Raw genomic sequence first — 19926 nt, 5'->3', positions numbered from 1 at the left:
GGCCCGGAGCAAGAGTTGTAAGTTATGCTCTGTGGGCTTAAATGGTTTTTATGGAAAGTATGCTCGTACAAGCTTCAAAGAAGGCTCATTAGATTAGAAATTGAAAGTTCTAGCTTACTTTTTAAGAGTCAAAAGAGACCGGAGGGCAACTAGCCCCCCCCCTCCCCCCTCCACGCCCTTTTTTTCTCAAACCCATCTGATAAAAACTTTGAGATAGCCATTTTTAAAACAGTAGTTCTAAGATAATATAATAAAAAGTACGGGGTTAACACAGCCCCCCCTCTGCGCCCAACGGTACCCGGCGTATATTGTACCCTGGGAGAATTTACTGATTTCCTTATAAGGATGTGCTTAAAACCTTCAGAGGGCTAACTGGATTGTAAATCGAAATTTCTAGCTCAGTTTCTAAGAGTAAAAAAAGACTGTTGTGCACATCGCCCCCCCCCCACACCCATTTTTTCCCAAATGCATCTGATAAAATGTTGAGATAGCCATTAAGTTAAAAACATTTCAAAAGTCAGATAACAAAAACTCAGGGGTCGACACATCCCCCCAGGGCCCAGGGGCAGGCGTTATAAGCTATGCCCTCGGACATATATGGTTCTTATGAAAGAGAAACTCATATAAACTTCAGAGAGGGCTCATTTTATTGGAAATTGAAAGTTCTAATTCCCTTTTTAATAGTCAAAAGCGATCCGAGGGCAAATAGCCCCCCCCCCACGCCTTCTTTTTCCAAACCCACCTGATAAAAATTTTGAGATAGATATTTTGTTTAAAAAAATAGTTCAAAGGTCGGATAATAAAAACTCCGGTGTCAATACAACCCCCCAGGGCCCGGGAGAAGGCGTTCTAAGTTATGCCCTAAGGGCATGTATGGTTCTTATGAAAGGGATGCCCGAATAAACTTCATAGATGGCTAATTTGATTGGAAATTGAAAGTTCTAGTTCACTTTAGTCAAGAGATTTAAGGGCAACTAGCCCCCCCCCCCCCTCATGCCCTTTATTCTCCAAACCCATCGCTACAAATTTTGAGATAGCCAGTGTTTTAAAAATTGTTCTAAAATTACATAACAAAAACTCCGGTGTCAACACAACCCCCTAGGGTCCAGGAGGAAGGCGTTGTAAGTGTTGTCCTGGGGGCATATATGGTTCTTATAAAAGGGATGCTCAAAACTTCAGAGGGCTCATTTGACTGGAAATTGAAAGTTCTAGTTCCCTCTTTAAGAGTCAAAAGATACCCGAGGGCAACTAGCGCCCCCCCCCACACACCCTTTTTCCCCCAAGCCTATCCGATAAAATTTTCAAATATCCATTTCTTTAAAAAATAATTCAAAGGTCAGACAAGAAAAACTCCTGTGTCGACGCAATCCCCCATGGCCCGGGGGTAGGCGTTGTAAGTTATGCCCTGGGAGCATATATGGTTGTTATGGAAGGGATGTTCGTATAAAATTAATAGAGGGGCTCATTTCATTGAAAATTTAAAGTTGTCATTCAGTTTTTAAGATTAAAATGTGATCGGAGGGCAGCTAGCCTCCCCCCCCCCACTCCATTTATCTTTTCCCAGATGCACTTCCTATAGAAGGGGTCGTCGTATAAACTTCAAAGGGGGCAATCTTTTTTCACTTTGATATTGTTACTTTGATACCAGTGTTGATACTTTGATGAAGATTTGATTTTTTTTTAAAGTTTTATTTTGAAATAATGAATTTTTAAAAACCTGAAACTTTTTGCAATCAAAAACGAACAAAAATTAATTAAAAAAAACTTTCCAAAAAATAAGTTATTCAAAGAAAAGTAAAGGCCATTTTAAAATTAAGCTCAACAGATACAAATACCTGCTAAAATTCAAACTCAATACCACCAGAAATTATAAAAACAATCATAGGAAAAAACATACAACAAGTAATAATATAAATGAATAAATATATCTTAAAGCGAGTAATGCTTAGATTGAATATGAAAATCAAGCTTAAAATGAAAAAAAACGTTTTGCTATTGAATAATAAATGAAACTTAAAACGAACAGAAATTAAATAAACAATCAATGCACACAAACATACAATAGATATTAATATAAATGAATAAATAAATCTTAAAACCATTTAAACTTAAATTGAATATGCAAATCAAGCTTAAACCGAATAAAAATCACTACAAACAAGAGTTTGGGTATTGCCTCCGTTATCTCTGTAGTAGTTTAAAACCTACTGCGTCATTGGCACTTTACTGAAAACTATATGCGTCTTGAATAATCTTGGAAACCATAAACAACATCAAATTGAATATTTGATATATAATGATATTAGTTGTTGAAAGATCCATTAGTTCAAGAATTTACTTCACTCTAATTTTATTGTTATTTTCAATGCTGTGAGAACTGGAAAAGAAAATATTTGTAATATAATTCGTTTTTAGTGAAGCGCCAATGACGCAGCAGGCTTTTGGTTTTTATTTACAGTTAAGGAAGGGGGCAGTATCCAAAACTCTTGTTTATAGTGAAACTATATTCGTCTGGAACAACTTTAGAAAGAACTAATAAATTAAACTGAATATTTGATGTACAATGATAGTAATTGCTGAAAGCTCATCAGTTCAAAATTTTACTAATATTTGAAAATATTTGATGTACTAAGAAAATATTTGTAATAAAATTGGTTTTTTCGAATAGGTCGTTAATTTGCAATTTTGCATGTGTTTGGTCTTCTACATAGAGGGACCGAAGCCTTTAACCGTGTTCAGTCTTCGAATATTGTTCATGTTCCACATGACTAAGAAACTGTCAAAACTTATAATTCGTCTTATTTCTCGTCACTTCACTCCATTTGGCAGGCGAGTTACTCGTTTGATAAACCCGCCAAAAAAAGGAAATTATGTGAACGTTACTTCTACTGCTAACTTAATATTATTTACTTATAACTACTAACTTACTATTACTGCTACTAATAGCTCGTCACAACACAAAGCTGCTTGACACTAACATAACAAAAAAACTGTGTCCTTTTCTTGGCTTTGAGTCGCCACTCCTCAAGGTCAGTGGCTTAAATTCAGAAAAATTCTGGGGGGGGGGGCAAACTTCAAATATTTTTGCCACCTTACGGAAGAAAATTTGCAAATTTTCACTTTTACTTTGTGAGGAAAGTACAAAACTATGCTGATTACATTTTGTTAAAAAAAAAGTAAAAAAAATAAAAAAAAGTTTGAATTGGTGAAAGTTTCTAATTCAGAGCGAGTGGATGGCTTGGAAAGAGCATTTCCTGCCGCGAAGTACCGAACATTTCAGAAAAATTATTAAAAACAGTATTGTTCCTTATATTGGACTTCTTGGATTCCTTTGTAGGTAAGCAAATTATCTAAAAGTAGACATTATGCTTTGAAGGGTTGAATCCAAAAAAGAAACTTTAGAATTAGAAAATGTCATTTTGTTTTGTTAAAAATGGAATTGAGGGAAGGCCTAGAACAGGGTTTTTCGGCGCGAAGCCCACTAGCGGAAATGAAAAATAAAAACCTGGGGAGGGGCAAATTCCATGTCTCAATAGGCAGCCTCAAGTGGGTTGAATTAGCAAAAATCCAAGGGAGGGGGAAATCAAGCCAAATTAAGCGGAAGCCAAATTAAAATTCTTTGGATAAAGTTTAGAACACAATTAGATATATAAAAATTCAAGTACATAAACACAATTAAGCAAATAAATCATAAATTTGTTTGCATCACGACTGAAGTATCCAGAGAGAGCCACTATTCTAATGGGAAACGTCGTTGCTTCAGGGAAGCAAACTTGTCGACGGCAAGGTTATAATCAATCTTTTTCGCTTATTCTGGCTGGGTTGCTATAACTAACAAACCGCTATGTTACTCATCAGTCTTGGTTGTTCTGAGATATGTCTTAACCCTCTTAAGAGTTGAAAAAATCTATCGTTGGAGACATTTGAAAGGGAGAGCGTCACAGAAATTTTGAAAGCTTCCGAGATGACAGCAAAGGTGTCTTTATTCATGTAGAGGTAGGCAAGTGCTTTTGATGGGCATTCTGGTTTCATCCTTTGTAAATAAGATTTTGCCAAGGCTATCTCCGACTCAAACTTCAACTCGTTTACTAATAATGTAGGAAAGTCACGTACAAATTCTTGTATTAGACGTGCATCCAGGAACTTCGGTGAACTTGGCTCAAACGCTTCTAAGCCTTGGATTATTGAGGAGTTTTCACCAAACCTTTGCCTCAGCTCCGAAGTTACTCGGTCGACTATGAAGTATAAAATGTCCAACCTATAAGTTTGAAAAATATTACGATCCTCTTCTGTTCGATTTCTTGCTATGGCACCGACAGTGGTTTCGACGTAAAAATCGAGAAGGCGTCTGCTTATAGCAACCGAGCGTCTAGGCTTTTCTATTTGAATTAAGAGCTGCTCGCATAAGCTTTTCGTTACTTCGACCATCTTAAACCTACGCTTTTCAGATTGGAGCTCTAGAGCCTGTTGTTGAACTGCTTGAAGCAGAGAATTTACGCCTGAAAGAACGAGGCTCTTGGACTAGAGTTGTCTGGATGCAATATCTATCGGACCAAGGATACGGCTCATTATTTCAAGAATGAGCAAGAATTTGGCATCAATTGTTGCCACCAACCCAGAAGCTTCAGAACGGTCCTCTGTTGAATTGGCTTCATCCGAAATAACCCTTAGTGTTTCGAGAATAGCACCTAAACGTATCCGGATCTTCTGAACTGAGGAAAACCAATAGCACCATCGAGTGTCGGCTAGCCGCTCGAGCTCAATCTTCTTTTCTCCGCGTTCTTGTTGGGTTCGAAGGAAAAGTTCGTGACGTGGCGCACTTCGGCTGAGAAAGACATATAATGCCTGAATGCAAGAAAAGAAGTTTCTAACCTCCGGACAAGAAGCTATTGACTGCACAAGCACAAGATTTAGGCGATGGGCGTGACAATGAATTTACCTAGCTTGTGGTGCAAATCCTTTAAGAATAGCCTGAACACCATTACATGCGCCGCTCATGACCCTCGCACCATCATAGCATTGAGCCACACAGGTGCTCCAATCCAGTCCGTGCTTTTCAACAAGATCCTTGATTGCATTAGCAAGGGATACAACATCTAATTGTTCGGGACGTGTACTTCTGAATGTCTCCTTGCCGATGATAGCATTACTATCAATAAACCGAATAATTAAACCAAGCTGCTCTTTTTTCGACAGATCTTTCATTTTATCTGCGCAGATTGACCAATATTTCTTAATGGAGCATCTTTTTTGTTCTCGCAAGAGGTCAGCCAGTATGCTTATAATACTATTTTGGTAGTTGGGACTCAAATAGCTTCCATACCAACGTTTTAGTTTTTGCTGAAGATCCGAGTTTCCCTCTGTCATCATTTCTAGTATTTCTATAAAGTTACCTCGATTGTGTGAGTCGTCGTGTTCATCATGACCTCGAAATGGGAGCCCTTGGCATGCTACGGCACATGCCACTTTCGCAAGTGTGACTATATGCAGGCGATTTTCCGCTATGGCTTCCTTCCGATTTGAATAGAGATTTGTAGCTATTGACTCAGATGTGCCACACTCAATGGCTTTATATTTGGTCCAGGTGCGATTTGCTTCGTTATGAGCTTCTGAAGCCTCGTGTTTTTCAATCCTTTCGAACAGCTTTTTCCAGTTATTCATTCCTGTGTCGACAAACACTACATTATCAGAAGTATTTCCATGATTTCTTGTTAAGCAAAGATGCCGACAGCAAAAGCAGTAAATGGCGCCTTCTTTAACAGAATATTCTACCCATGGTTTTTTCTCATAAGCTTTAGCAGAAAAACGGCGACCGTTTGTTTTGGGGTATTCGGCTAGCTTTGGTTGGTTGGGTGCCTCCCTTTTATGGAGGGAGATGTCAAGATTACTCCTCAATATTGTATCCGATGCATCGGCTACACTTCCACCCTAGAAAAAAATGCAGTGCTTTCGCTTTTAAACGTTTTAACTTTATTCAGAGGCTGATAGCTCTGAAAGAGTTGTTCCTTTAAATAGGCGTCTAGGAGACATAAGGAATAATGGACTTTCTTAGTGAAATATTTCTAGAATTTCCAACGCTCCGAATAAAAATATACTGTTTTCAAGCCATTTGATTCTATTTATACAGAAGCTTTCGCCACTCTAAACCTTTTTTCCGTTGGTAGAGTTATGGTTTTTCTGTACAACTTTCGTCGTGCCCGCGGCCCCCCCTAAAAGTGATAGTGACGCCCCTGCTCCTAGCTTCTAATTAGCTTTTCTGCTACCGTTTAGTGTTACGTATTGGCATTTTGCCCTTAATAGTTTTCGTTTTTGTTATTTCATGATTAATAACGGGGTGGTCTTTTAAATAGGTTGCTTTTTCTCTCATTTATAATAATAGCTTTATTTCCGCCAAAATTGACGATAGCATACAAATATCTTTCGACTGATCATTTAATACGCTCTAGCATCTTCTGAATGTTTAAGCACCTCCAAATGCTCAAATTCTTAGTTTTTAGAATTCGGTAAAATAGTCTAAGCTAGTCAACTGAAATTTAAAAGGGTTAAAACATATATATCGTTTTTTGTCAGTTTAACTACGAGTAGAATTTCGTAAATTAAACGATAACATAATCCGAATAAGAAACTTAGCAACTCAATACAACAAAATTCTCGTACTAATCTAGCTTATCAGCAAAATCTAGGAGGGCAAGTCGTAAATTTTGTTTTGGATGAAGCACGCTGACGTGAAGCGAATGCCTCGCAATAACAGCCGATTTAACTTTAAAAAGTAGAATTTTGTCACGAAGCAGCAATTTTTATTTATACTAAAACTATAAATCCAAATCTATTTTAGCTCTTTTTCATTCCCTTTTTGCGCCATACCCAGTTTCTAGGGTGAGAATATAACAAGAGGTATAAATAATGGTGATCGACCGCCTAACAAAAATGGCTGGGCCTTAGGACAGCATATAATGCTCTGTCATTCTCTTAAGCTCTTCCAAAACTCTTTGCCATAAATTATGTCTGATAAATCAGGCTGTAGTCCCTGTAGTCATCTCTGAAGTGCTAGCCTGCCCCCCCCTCCTTGAATGACACCTCTATATCAATAGCTGTTTGTTATATGCTCGGTTATATGATTTTCCCTACAAAATTTGCGATTTATACATTAATCCAAAATTGTAGCGCGAAATTAAGATCTTACTTCTGTAGGCTAAACTTTAGTTCGCATGGAATTTATTGCATGAAGCAAAGGCTAAAAGTTTATATTAGTCAAACCATAAATGGTAAAATTACACACCTGACTTGGGCCAGCTTCTGTTGCTGCCTCGGTTGCTGCTACACTATCCACCAACTTAGCTTTTTTAGCCGGTTGACTAGGTTTAAAAATATCGATTATTTTTCTCTGACTCATCGCACACTCTTATTCAACAAATGAATTTATTCAATACTATCTTTAATTGACAATGCTGGAGAAAACACGAGGCTCCGGGTTACACGTCATTTCGTATACGATTTTGTATTCGATAAAATTTGTGTTTTTTATTCGGATGAAGGATAAATAAGGGTATATTCTAAAAAAATCTGGGGGGGGGGCAAAATCAGGTCTGGGGGGGGGGGGTAACGAGGTCTGGGGGGGCAACTGCCCCCCCTGCCCCATAGCAATTTACGCCCCTGCTCAAGGTAAAGACCTTGCGACAGACAAGTGTGAATTTAAGTCAACAGAGTTTATAGGCAAGGCCACTGTCAAAAGCAATATTAAATTATTAAATTACTAAAACCAATAATGAAAATTACGGTATTTATTTTCATTATTCTTATTTTTATTATTATTTCATTATTTATCAATTATTATTAGTTCCTATTTATTTATTTTGTTTGTAAATTTACATATTTCATTTATTTGACTGTTTTTGTAGTTTATTTGAAACTCTCTTTTATGACTTTATTGAGCTATTTCCTTTATTTTTCTTTCATTGCAAAAAGGTCAAACCTGAACCGGTTCCGTCATTTTCATCAGGCCACGGAGACAAGGCAGCATAAATTTATCATATTCATCAGATGAAACTTCTTTAGCAATAGATATTAATGAAGGTAGAATAAATGGCACCATTGCCGGAGTTCCTTTACACTCAATGTCCAAACATGGGACTATGCGGCACAGCTTAATTCTAGTGGAGAACTGTGGCAGTAGGTCCGGCAAACTTCTGAAGAACTGAGACTTGTGTAGATTTTCACGTTGAAACAAGGTATCCAGATAAATAAGGGTTTTAACGCAAGGGTCTTCAAAGTAGTCTATCTAAAACAAAATGGAGTTGTTTTATCACAAAGGTAAAAAAAAAAGGTTGACACAATGGTAAAAAAAAATGAAAGTGGTAAAAATGGTAATAAATAAGGGTTTAAATGGTAATAAATAATGGTTATGAATAAATAAGGGTTTTAACGCAAGGGTCTTCAAAATAGCCCATCTGACAAACAATTTTTAAAAGTTTATCATAAAGGCAAAAAAAACAAAAAACAAAGGTTGATACAATGGCAAAAAAAACAAAAAACAATGAAAAAAGATAAAAATGGTAATAAATAAGGGTTTTAATGTCAAAATAGCGTATCTAAAAAAAATGGTAAAAATTTATAATAGAGGTAAAGAAAAACAATAAAGGTTGACACAGTTTAAAAAAAAAAATAATGAAAGCGCTAAAAAATAATGAAAGCGGTAAAAAATGGTAAAATAATAGGGAAAATGGTAAAAAACAATGGAAAACACAATAGTAAAAAAAAAGTGTTATAGAATAAGTATGGGTATCTTGCGGAAGTTAATGCAAGGATCTTCAAAATAGCCTATTTGAAAAAAAAAACAGTATGAAAAAATTTATCGTAACTGTAAGAAAACCAAAACAAAGATAGACACAAAGGTATAAAGCAATGAAAAAGTAAAAAAAATGGTACAAAAAAAGGTACATCAATTAATAGAGAATAAGCCTGGGTAGCTTCCGGAAGTTGAAACAAAGTACTCATATGAATAAAGGTTTTGACGCAAGGATCTTTGAAATAGCCTATAAAACACAATAAGACAGAATTAGCCTTACCACAATGGAAAGAACTGATCACAACGGTAAAAAAACAACAACATAATAATGATTATCATAATATATAATGATAGTAGTAAAAACTTGTAAAAACACAATGGTAAAAATACACCAATTACTAGAAGAAACCTCAGCAGCTTACGGACGTTTTTTTTGTTTAAGCGTTTAGTTTTTCTACAAAGAAGTCTTCAGAGAAGGGGCCAAAGCAGAGACCGACGTCACTGGCTTATAAAACAAACCCTGTCATACCTAGAATCAGCAGAAGCCAAGAAGCGCAAAATAAATTATGCAGCTTTATACATAATCATAACACAAGTTAGTTGACAACAAGATTTCACAACACAATTTATTCGCAATTATTGGGACTTTAGTAAATTACATACCCCTTAATTAATCATCCAACTAGCTAGTTCAGACAGAAAATTCCACTATATGGTGAAATATTTCAGTTTTTCTTGTTTGGCTTATTATGGAGATAGTTTCGTAAAATATCATCGCCAGCATCAAGCTCTGGGTCCCATAGAGTCATAAAGAGATCACTCCGACGGCGGCACGAGAGGAAACATATTTAAGTTACCTTCAACAAATTTGGCTTCTTAGACATTTCTTGGGAGCAAAAATCAAACGGCTGCTAAGAGAAAAAAATTGGCATAAGACCCTTACTATCAAATTAACCACAGAAAACTACTAATAATAAATATTTCCGTTGACCTCATTTTTTACTTTTTTTTAGAAGTAACTTAAATTATTGTCAATAGAAACGCATCTTAAACAAATAAGGTGAGTTACCTCATCCAATAGGTATTTCAGACCTCTCCTGCCTTTTAGAACATGATCAATGGCATGAATCTGCAACGTCACCTACAGTCGACCCAGCTGCAAAGCTGTACCAGGAGAAATCTGAAGAAGATAAATAAGAAGGGTGTTTGAAAGGCCAGGATGGCTATCACCTAGCCCCTCATTGTGCTTCCTGACTAAAGGGTCATGAAACGGAGATATATACCGCCACTTCCTGGTATCTAGTCCCAGATATCTGTTACCACATCCTTCACCTTTTTTACCTTACAGTCATGGGGTCAATTTTTCATTCTATTTTTTTTCTTATTAATTAAAAAAACTTTTTCCACAAAATAAGTTTTTAAAAGAAAAGTAAAGAACTTCATTAAACAAAAAATGATCAATAATAAAATCAAATAATCTACCAAGCTCGAAACTACCACAATTCAGCATCTATAAATAAATGAAACCCAAAACGAACAGAAATTACAATAAATAACCGAGTCAAACCTCAAAACGAGCAGAAATTAACATAAGTTAGTCTCAAAACCCCTATGCCTTCCCAAGGCCAGAACAAAATTTGCACTTTACTGATAATTAATTTCTGTTCGTTTTATACTGACATAGTTTTTTCAGGGAAAAAGAAAATAACACTTTAAATCTTTTCGTTTTTTAAGACTTATAGTTTGGCCTGCTATTTGTATGCTGGAAAAAATTTTTCAGCAGTTTTGTAAAACAAGCAGCCTTTTAAAAACCCGGACTCAGACAGCAGTGTTTAGTCCAGTTTCTTTCCACTTCAACTTGGTTTAAATTATAAAACTTGACGGCATTCGCAAGAAAATCTGTATGCTTTTTTTTACACATTGGATGCACTTACACTAGATTGGTTCAGTTAAACTTTTAGAGCAGAAATAGCCCTAAAAGTTTGAACATATTACCCTCAGTCGTTGTTGGGATACTGCTGAGATGCCTTATTGGGAATTAGCATTGACACAGTGCATTTTGATTTAATCTTATGGCTACACTTAGTTTTTAAAAATAAAGTCAAATGGGAGGGTGGGCTTGGGAGAGGGATTAGTTGCTCTCCAATCACTTTCGACTATTAAAAAAGGCATTAGCCCTTTCCACTTTCAATTGAATGAACCTTTTTTGAAGTTTCCTACGACAACTCCTTCGTTACGAAGTGCCCTGGTCTAAACAACAACAACAACAATAAATATCCCTAATTACTTTCGACTATTAAAAAGGGCACTAGCCCTTTGAATTTCAAATCAAATGAGCTCTTTTTTGAAGTTTCTACGACAACGCCTTCTATAAAAACCATATATGCCCCCAGGGCATAACTTTAAACCCTTGCCCTGAGGGACGTGGGGGAGTATCCTCCTCAAAAACATATTTTCTATCTGGAAATAAACTACCCTGAACAAAATGGCTATCTCAAAATTTTTATTGGATGTGTTTGGGGGAATGATAGGCATGGAGGGGTAGTTGCCCTCCAATTACTTTCGTCTATTAAAAAGGGCACTAGCCCTTTGAATTTCCAATCGAATGAGCTTTTTTTGAACTTTCTACGACAACGCCTTCTATAAAACCTTATATGCCCCCAGGGCCTACTTTAAAACCTTTGCCCTGAGGGTTATGAGGGAGTGTCCTCCTCAACACCATATTTTCTATCTGGAAAAAAACTACGCTGAACAAAATGGCTATCTCAAAATTTTGATTGGATGTGTTTGGGGGAATGATGGGCGTGGGGGGGGGGGGGTAGTTGCCCATAAATAACTTCGAAGATTAAAAAGGGCCCAAGCCCATAGAATTTCCAATTGAATGAGCCTTTTTTGAAGTTTCTACGACAACGCCTTCTTAAAAACCTTATATGCCCCAAGGGCATAACTTAAAACCCTTGCCCTGAGGGTTTTGGGGGAGTTTCCTGCTCAAAAACATATTTTCTATCTGGAAATCAACTAGCCTGTGCTGAACAAAATGGCTATCTCAAAATTTTGATTGGATGTGCTTGGGGGAATGAGGGGCGTGGGGGGGGGGGGCTAGGTGCCCTCAAATCACTTTCGACTATTAAAAAGGGCACTAGCCCTTTGAATTTCCAATCGAATGAGACTTTTTGAAGTTTCTACGACAACGCCTTCTATAAAAACCTTACATGTCCCCAGGGCAAAACTTACAACCCTTGCCACGAGGGTTTTGGGGGAGTGTCCTCCTCAAAAACATATTTTCTATCTGGAAATCAACTACGCCGAACAAAATGGCTATCTCAAAATTTTGATTGGATGTGTTTGGGGGAATGATGGGCGTGGGGGGGGGGGGCTAGTTGCCCTCCAATCACTTTCGACTATTAACAAGGGCAGTACCCCTTTGAATTTCCAATCGAATGAGCCTTTTTTTAAGTTTCTACGACAACTCCTTCTCTAAAAACCTTATATGCCCCCAGGGCATAACTTAAAACCCTTTCCCTGAGGGTTGTAGGGGAGTCTCCTCCTCAAAATCATATTTTCTATCTGGAAGTCAACTACGCTGAACAAAATAGCTTTCTCAAAATTTTGATTGGATGTGTTTGGGGAAATGATATTCGTGGGGGGGCTAGTTGCCCTCCAATCACTTTCGACTATCAAAAAGGGCACTAGCCACTCCAATTTCCAATTGAATGAGCCCTTTTCGAAGTTTCTATAACGACTCCTTCGATACGAAGTTCCCGGGTATGGAGAAAAAAAACACATTGTGCAAACATCGTTCTTTACTTAGGCAGCGCTAGCGCGCTGCCTATGATGTAGTTACTTATCTAAAAACTATTCCTTTTTTGCACTTCCTATTTGAAAAAGATCGACACAATAAATAGCTCTAGGCGTAGTTAATTCAACAGTCGTTTGCAAGTAGGAAATTTCATTGAAAGAGTTCAGTTTTTAAATTGGCATTACATTAGATGGATACTTGTTCGATAACTATTTCAATGTGGAGTATATTTCATTTTAGTTACTCCAATGGCTCAAATAATTATTGGAGGACAGAGACTTGATTTAGTCAAAGACTTCAGATTACTGGGATTGAAAATAGGCCATCGAAGGACTTGGAATAAACAAGTAGAGGTGATGAAAGGGGTCTGCCTGAAAAGGATTGCAATCCTAAACAGACTTTCTGCTACCAAATGGGAAAACTCACCAACTGTATTAGAAACTTTTAACAAACAATATATAAGGTCAAAAATGGAGTATGGGATAGTTGCTTATGGCCATACAAATAAAAAATACATGATGAAACTGGAAACTATCCAGAACATGGCACTCCGACTGGCTCTTGGCTTGTACCCACACACTTCTAGTGATCGCACTAGGAAACTAGCAGGAGTTGTCCCTATAAGCGAGAGAATAGCCAAAGCCACTGTTAAATATTATACAGGGATCCAAGCCTACGGGGAGCGGCACCCCATTTTCATTCTTTGTCTTGGGAGCGCTAGGCAGCAGAATAAAATCGGGATTGCATCATGGCAAGCTTTTTCAGCACTCTGTCCAAACTGGTCATTGGATAAAATTCAGGTTGATTCTTTTAAATTCCCTCCTCCATGGAAGTTTTGCCAACCAAATGTAAGCCTAAAGCTTATACAAGACAAAAAGGAGAATACCCCACACCAACTAATTAGGGCTGTATTTTTAAGAAAAAGGGCTACAGAGTTTAAAGATCATCTGCACATTTATACTGATGGATCCCTAGTAGGGAATAAATCTGACGCAGCAGCAGTAATTCCACAGACCTCTGTCCATTCAAAAGCCTCTCCCACTGAACTCCTCAGTTTTGACGGCTGAACTGGCAGCAATAGTTGAATCACTAGAGGCGGTCAAAAATATTCCTCTCCATTTCAGCAAAGTAGCAATTTTCTCGGATTCTCAGACTGCTCTTAAACTAATCCAAACCTTAACCTGGAACGCAAAGGACACTGATTTGCCGGAGATAAGAGAGCAGCTTGACTCTCTATACAAGATTGACATAGCAGTGGCTTTCCAGCATATTCCTAGCCATGTAGGGATCCACTATAACGAAAAAGTGGACATTCTTGCTACAGAGACTGCAAAGTCGATCAACCCACAGCTTGCTCAGAATTATGCAATCGCACTTAGAGATGCAATTAGAAACCGCCATCCTTATAGAAAGCCTTCTCCTGCTCTGGTTCCAATATTCAAAGAGCCTGAATTAAATCTGGCTCGTTTTAAAATAAAAAGCTTATCAGTAATACTGAGAAGAGTAGTTCAGATGGAAGCAGTATAGTGACCCAAATTGTAGACTCTGCAACCTGACTGAAGAAACTTTGCAACATCTTTTCTTTGAATGCACTGCAAGTACTCCTGAAATTTATAAACTACATACCCTATCCCAAAATTTTAAACTTCCACTAGATATTAACCTGATTGTGGATGCTCCCTTGCCAGCCTCCATTGAAAAGAAGTTTTACAGAGAGGCAATTATGTGTTAATGAATTTAGATGTTCTTTGACTGAGTAATATCTTCCGAAGTATTGTAACTTATAATGATGAGGGGTCGACAAGCAGAAGAAGGGGAGGGTCCTGTCGCAAGAGCCGTAGAGGTACCTGCCGAGTTTTCTCTTAAATTGCGGGGAAATGGTAGCAGGACCCTACGCTTCCCTTGTTTGGCCCTTATGAAAAAGTCAATTTAGTTTTATCCCCTCCCCCCCTTGGAAGAATTTAAACTTAATGACGAGGGGGAGAATCCACAAACTTCGTGGCCAGAAAGACACCAAATGTTGGAGCCCAAGTGATTTCTAATGAAGAAGAATAAAAGTGCAGTTGGAAGCTGAAAGGAGTCTGGTTAGGATTCCAGGTGCTTATTTTTGAAGAGAGAGAGTTATTTTAATTAAGGAATAAAGTAATATATTTTTATTAATTCAATTGGCTTGACCATAGACATGTGTGGTAGAACCTGAATGGGTGTTTGCCTCTGAGTAAAGTGAGAATAATTTTTGGCTTAGTTAATCAGACTACTAGTATTTAGTGACTCATTAAATTGATGGCATATTTAAATTAGGCTTATTAATTACCCTCACAAAATAAGGTAGGGTTTGTTAAGATACGCATTTTACGCTGAGGAGAAAATTTAAAGTAACTCGAAAAAGTTGAAAAATGCTTACCTGTGTAATGAAATCTAGCTCAGGTCGTTGTTCAGGATGTGTTGATAGCAAAGAATTTACCAAGTCTCTGAGGCCCTCGGGAAGTGAACTAAGAATGCGGGATGTGGCAATGTTTATCTGGAAGAATTTAATACGTACAAATAACTTATAGGATAAACTAAGAATTTACCAAAGCCTCTGAGTCCCTCAAGGGGAAACTAAAAATTTACCAAAGCCTCTGAGTCCCTCAAGGGGAAACTGAAAATTTACCAAAACCTCTGAGTCCCTCAAGGGGAAACTAAAATTTACCAAAGCCTCTGAGTCCCTCAAGAGGAAACTGAAAATTTACCAAAACCTCTGAGTCCCTCAAGGGGAAACTAAAAATTTACCAAAGCCTCTGAGTCCCTCAAGGGGACTCAACTAGGGGACTCAACTCAACTAGGTCCCGATTTTTCTTGATTTTTTAAGATACATAAACAACTCAAACAATTAAATTTCATTTTAACCGTCCTTGCTACTTTAAAAATTCCCTATAACCTTTCCCCGAAGATATTTCAAAGACATAAATATGACTTCTCAGATAAAGCTTTCTTTTTCTTAATTAGTAATCAAGCATGAAAATAGATAAATCGTTTAGGACCTTTTTAGACGTAAATATCTTGAATTTCATGTAATTTAACCAAACTTTCTAAATTTGGCCTGGAGGTGGAAGAATAAGAAGGTAGGTCTGGTTCAGGACACTTTGAAATAGGTCCCTCAACCGTCTCTCTCTAGTTAGAATTGCGTTTAAGTCCATTGTTCGACCAATATTTGGAGAAGTAGACCATTTCCTTTTATATAATAGGCAAATATCCATAATTCCCAGCCAATCACCAATACGACAAAAATCAGATGACGTTGAACGACGGGTACAGGATGGGAGTATTCCTTAATTGTACTATCAGTAGATTTCCGATGCTCACAAGAGTATATGTCTTTATTTTCTATACTAGTCGTCGGACAGGTTAAATTAAATTTTAAAACTCAAAGGGGAAGGACCTTGCCATACATATGTAATTAGCCCCCCTTTTGCTAATTTGAACAATAAATATAACTCTTACCATTCCAACTCGCTTATAAAACATTTCAAAATCATCATCATAGGAAATAGGTGGTTTTCCTTCATTAAAAATCGATACAATTAAGCATCCAAGCGAATACGAATCTACTGAAGGTGAAATAGATACATTAGTTTCTTGAACGCTACCAATGCCTTTGTTTCTTCCGAATTCCGGTGCCAGATAATCTAAATTTGGCTGCGCTGCCACTGCCAGATCTCTGTCTGGCTCTTTGGCATTCCAAAGTGGCTGAAAATTAAAAAAGTAAATGAACCTCACGGTTTGTCTATAAATTAGCTATCATGGATCTTTAGGAAGAAGAAATACTAGTTTCATCATAGTCCGAAAACTAAGCAAAACTGGTAATAGAAAGAGCTTAAACCCCGTTTTCAGGCCACCCCACATCCAACACAGTTAAACACGAGTTGTGCAGATAATCGTTTCACCAGTGTCCGGGTTTTTCAGAATCCGTGTTCAACCATGCTATTCTAGCACTTTCTAATTTTTAAGGAACCATGTTCAAGGGGCTTGGAAACCGTAGATGAAAACCCTTTGAAGTTTCGCTGGGGTGAACATAGTGAAAACGATTTTGTCGAACCCACTTTAAACACGCTGAAAACGGGATTTTGGATTCTTCGCTCAGAAGGAAAAAAACAATAACACGTCCTAGTATTTCCAGTAAATGAAAAAATTAATTATAAGACGTAAATAAAAGTTTTACTGATGGTTTTTTTCGTCTCATCTTGAACTGGTCGTTGGACAAAAGACAAGCAAAATTCTTTTGAAGAATGTCATAATTTGCATATTTCAGTAATAATAGTAATTCCACAATTACATAGGCAATAAATCTAGTTTGAGAATAAAATAATCTACATGTTTTAAAATGTTTTGGTTTATATAAAAATACAAAAAAAAAAAAGTAATCTATGTAATTCCAACAATTACATAGGCAATAAATCTAGTTTGAGAATAAAAGAATCTACTTGTTTTAAAATGTTTTGGTTTATATAAAAATACAAAAAAAATTCTTATTTTTAGTTGAAACCTGAACTAAATTTTAGATCTAAACCAAAATCTACTTTAAAAAATCAAAACTAAATCAAACCTTCAGAAAACTGTAAATTAAATCGAGCTTACAAACTACATTACAACCTGGAAAGAAAGTGACTTTCGAGAGTTAAAGCACCACCAGACAGTTATTGTGTAACAGCACAGCGAAACGCATCCAAATGATCACTTTTCAAGGAAAATGTGTCAAATATGTAATTTCATTCACAAGTGGATATCTTCACTTACTTCACAAGTGGATATCTTCACTTACTTCACAAGTGGATATCTTCACTTACTTCACAAATGGATTCTTCACTTGCTTCACTAGTGGATATCTTCACTTACGTCACAAGTGGATATCTTCACTTTTTTCACAAGCAGATATCTTCACTTACTTCACAAGTGGATATCTTCACTTACTTCACAAGTGGATATCTTCACTTACTTCACAAGTGGATATCTTCACTTACTTCACAAGTGGATATCTTCACGTACTTCACTAACGGATTCTTCACTTACTTCACGAGTAGATATATTCACTTACTTCACACACGAATTCTTTATTTACTGCACAAGCGGATATCTTCACTTACTTCACAAGCGGATATCTTCACTTACTTCGCAAATGGAAGTAAGTGAAGATATCCACTTGTGAAGTAAGTGAAGATATCCACTTGTGAAGTAAGTGAAGATATCCACTTGATCCATCTTCTCTTTACCCAAGATCAGCTCTTCATCTTCACTTATTCTCATTCTAAGCGACTTGGGCTTCTTAACATTAATTTTCAAACCTATTCTTCAAGACCGTATCCAGGGGGGGGGGGAGTTTGACCCCCCCCCCCCGAAATGTTTACTTGACTCGTAAAAACGTAACAAAAATGGATATAAACAAATTTTGTATGCGTAATTTGATTTTTTTTGTGTGTAACCCCCCCCCCCCGAAAAAAATCTTTGAGTACCCCCCCCCTCCGAAAAAAATCAGGGGTACGGCCTTGCTATTCTTGCACCCTCAGCTTTCAAAACATCCAAAAATCATTAATTTTGCAAACATTTTAAACATGAACACTCAAATTATCAGAATAATCTAAGTCTAGAAGAGTTTTGCTTTCTCATTTGATCCCATGCTCTCTCATAGCCTTTGCAGTGTTTCTTAGACAAAGTCAATCAAAATAATCCATATAATTGGGGACAAAACGCACCCCAGCTTAACCAGCTACTAACCTCATTTCCTCAGTTCTATTTCTTGTACATAGCACCAATCACTTTAATGTATTTGTTTAGTATACCAAACAAAGATAGCACTAAAGCTCTTTTATCGGCTGAAATAAACACATGTTAATTACCTATAAAACTGGAGTGTTTGATGAATCAGGCACTTCTCAATTATTACAAAAATTTGTCTAATTTTTATTATATCTAATTAGACATATTATATCTAAGAATAAAAACTTGGTCTACACATCCTCTCCCTTGTTAAGATCACGCCATCTTTCTCTTAAATTTTATCTAAGCATTTCTAAGTCTAAAAAGTAATTATTGAATAACCTAATAGTGATAAATATCGTTTTAATAATACTTTATTATTAGTAATATTAGTAGCGGTAGTAGTAGTACACAAACAGAAGTAGAAAATTCCTCTATTAAATACCCATCAAATACGACTTTGATAGATTTTTTGCGTGAACCAGAATGTGATCAAATATTCTGGAAAGCAATTAGCTTTTCAGGAAGCAAATTACTTTATCACGGTTTTGCACATTCTCATAATGTTCTGCCCATCTCTCTTTACCACTCTTCTTATCACAAATTTTGGCCTCTTTCCCATTTTTAACTAGGACAAGTCCAGATTGACTATCCCCTCTCAATTCTTTAACGTGCCCAAACGATATTCTACTATTATGCCGCCTGGCTGCATTTTCTAGACCTTCGGCAATTTTATTCAAGGACTCCACTTCACTTCGCTTTTTTCATTCTTTCCTATTCCTTCACGTAACTTTATCACGGTTTTGCACATTCTCATAATGTTCTGCCCATATCTCTTTACCACTCTTCTTATTACAAATTTTGGCCTCTTTCCCATCTTTAACTAGGACAAGTCCAGATTGACTATCCCCTCTCAATTCTTTAACGTGCCCAAACGATATTCTACTATTATGCCGTCTGGCTGCATTTTCTAGACCTTCGGCAATTTTATTCAAGGACTCCACTTCACTTCGCTTTTTTCATTCTTTCCTATTCCTTCACGTAACTTTATCACGGTTTTGCACATTCTCATAATGTTCTGCCCATCTCTCTTTACCACTCTTCTTATCACAAATTTTGGCCTCTTTCCCATCTTTAACTAGGACAAGTCCAGATTGACTATCCCCTCTCAATTCTTTAACGTGCCCAAACGATATTCTACTATTATGCCGTCTGGCTGCATTTTCTAGACCTTCGGCAATTTTATTCAAGGACTCCACTTCACTTCGCTTTTTTCATTCTTTCCAATTCCTTCACGTAACTTTATCACGGTTTTGCACATTCTCATAATGTTCTGCCCATCTCTCTTTACCACTCTTCTTATCACAAATTTTGGCCTCGTTCATATCTTTAACTGGGACAAGTCCAGATTGACTATCCCCTCTCAATTCTTTAACGTGCCCAAACGATATTCTACTATTATGCCGTCTGGCTGCATCTTCAAGACCTTCGGAAATTTTATTCATGGCCTCCACTTCACTTCGCTTTTTTCATTCTTTCCTATACCTTCGCGTAACTTTATCACGGTTTTGCACATTCTCATAATGTTCTGCCCATCTCTCTTTACCAC

The 19926-nt window shown here is 37.0% G+C and overlaps 1 protein-coding gene across 4 annotated transcripts in view; it reads right to left on the bottom strand.

The window, feature by feature from the left end:
- LOC148940562 (SCY1-like protein 2) overlaps nt 1-19926 on the bottom strand; it is a 143056-nt gene that overhangs the window by 39880 nt on the left and 83250 nt on the right. For all 4 annotated transcript variants that reach the window (XM_089104959.1, XM_089104958.1, XM_089104960.1 and 1 more), the window contains 3 exons: nt 16068-16313; nt 14989-15105; nt 7973-8278 (listed from right to left, as the gene is read on the bottom strand). In XM_089104959.1, the coding sequence (XP_088961085.1) occupies nt 7973-8278; nt 14989-15105; nt 16068-16313 (669 nt within the window). The remainder of the gene's footprint in view (nt 1-7972; nt 8279-14988; nt 15106-16067; nt 16314-19926) is intronic.

The sequence above is a fragment of the Artemia sp. Qi Xiang Cuo genome, chromosome 19 (genome assembly GCF_049724085.1).
Source record: "Artemia sp. Qi Xiang Cuo chromosome 19, ASM4972408v1, whole genome shotgun sequence".
NCBI lineage: Eukaryota > Metazoa > Arthropoda > Branchiopoda > Anostraca > Artemiidae > Artemia > Artemia sp. Qi Xiang Cuo.
Note: the sequence above shows the minus strand (reverse complement) of the source record. Positions and strands in the feature narration are given on the sequence as shown.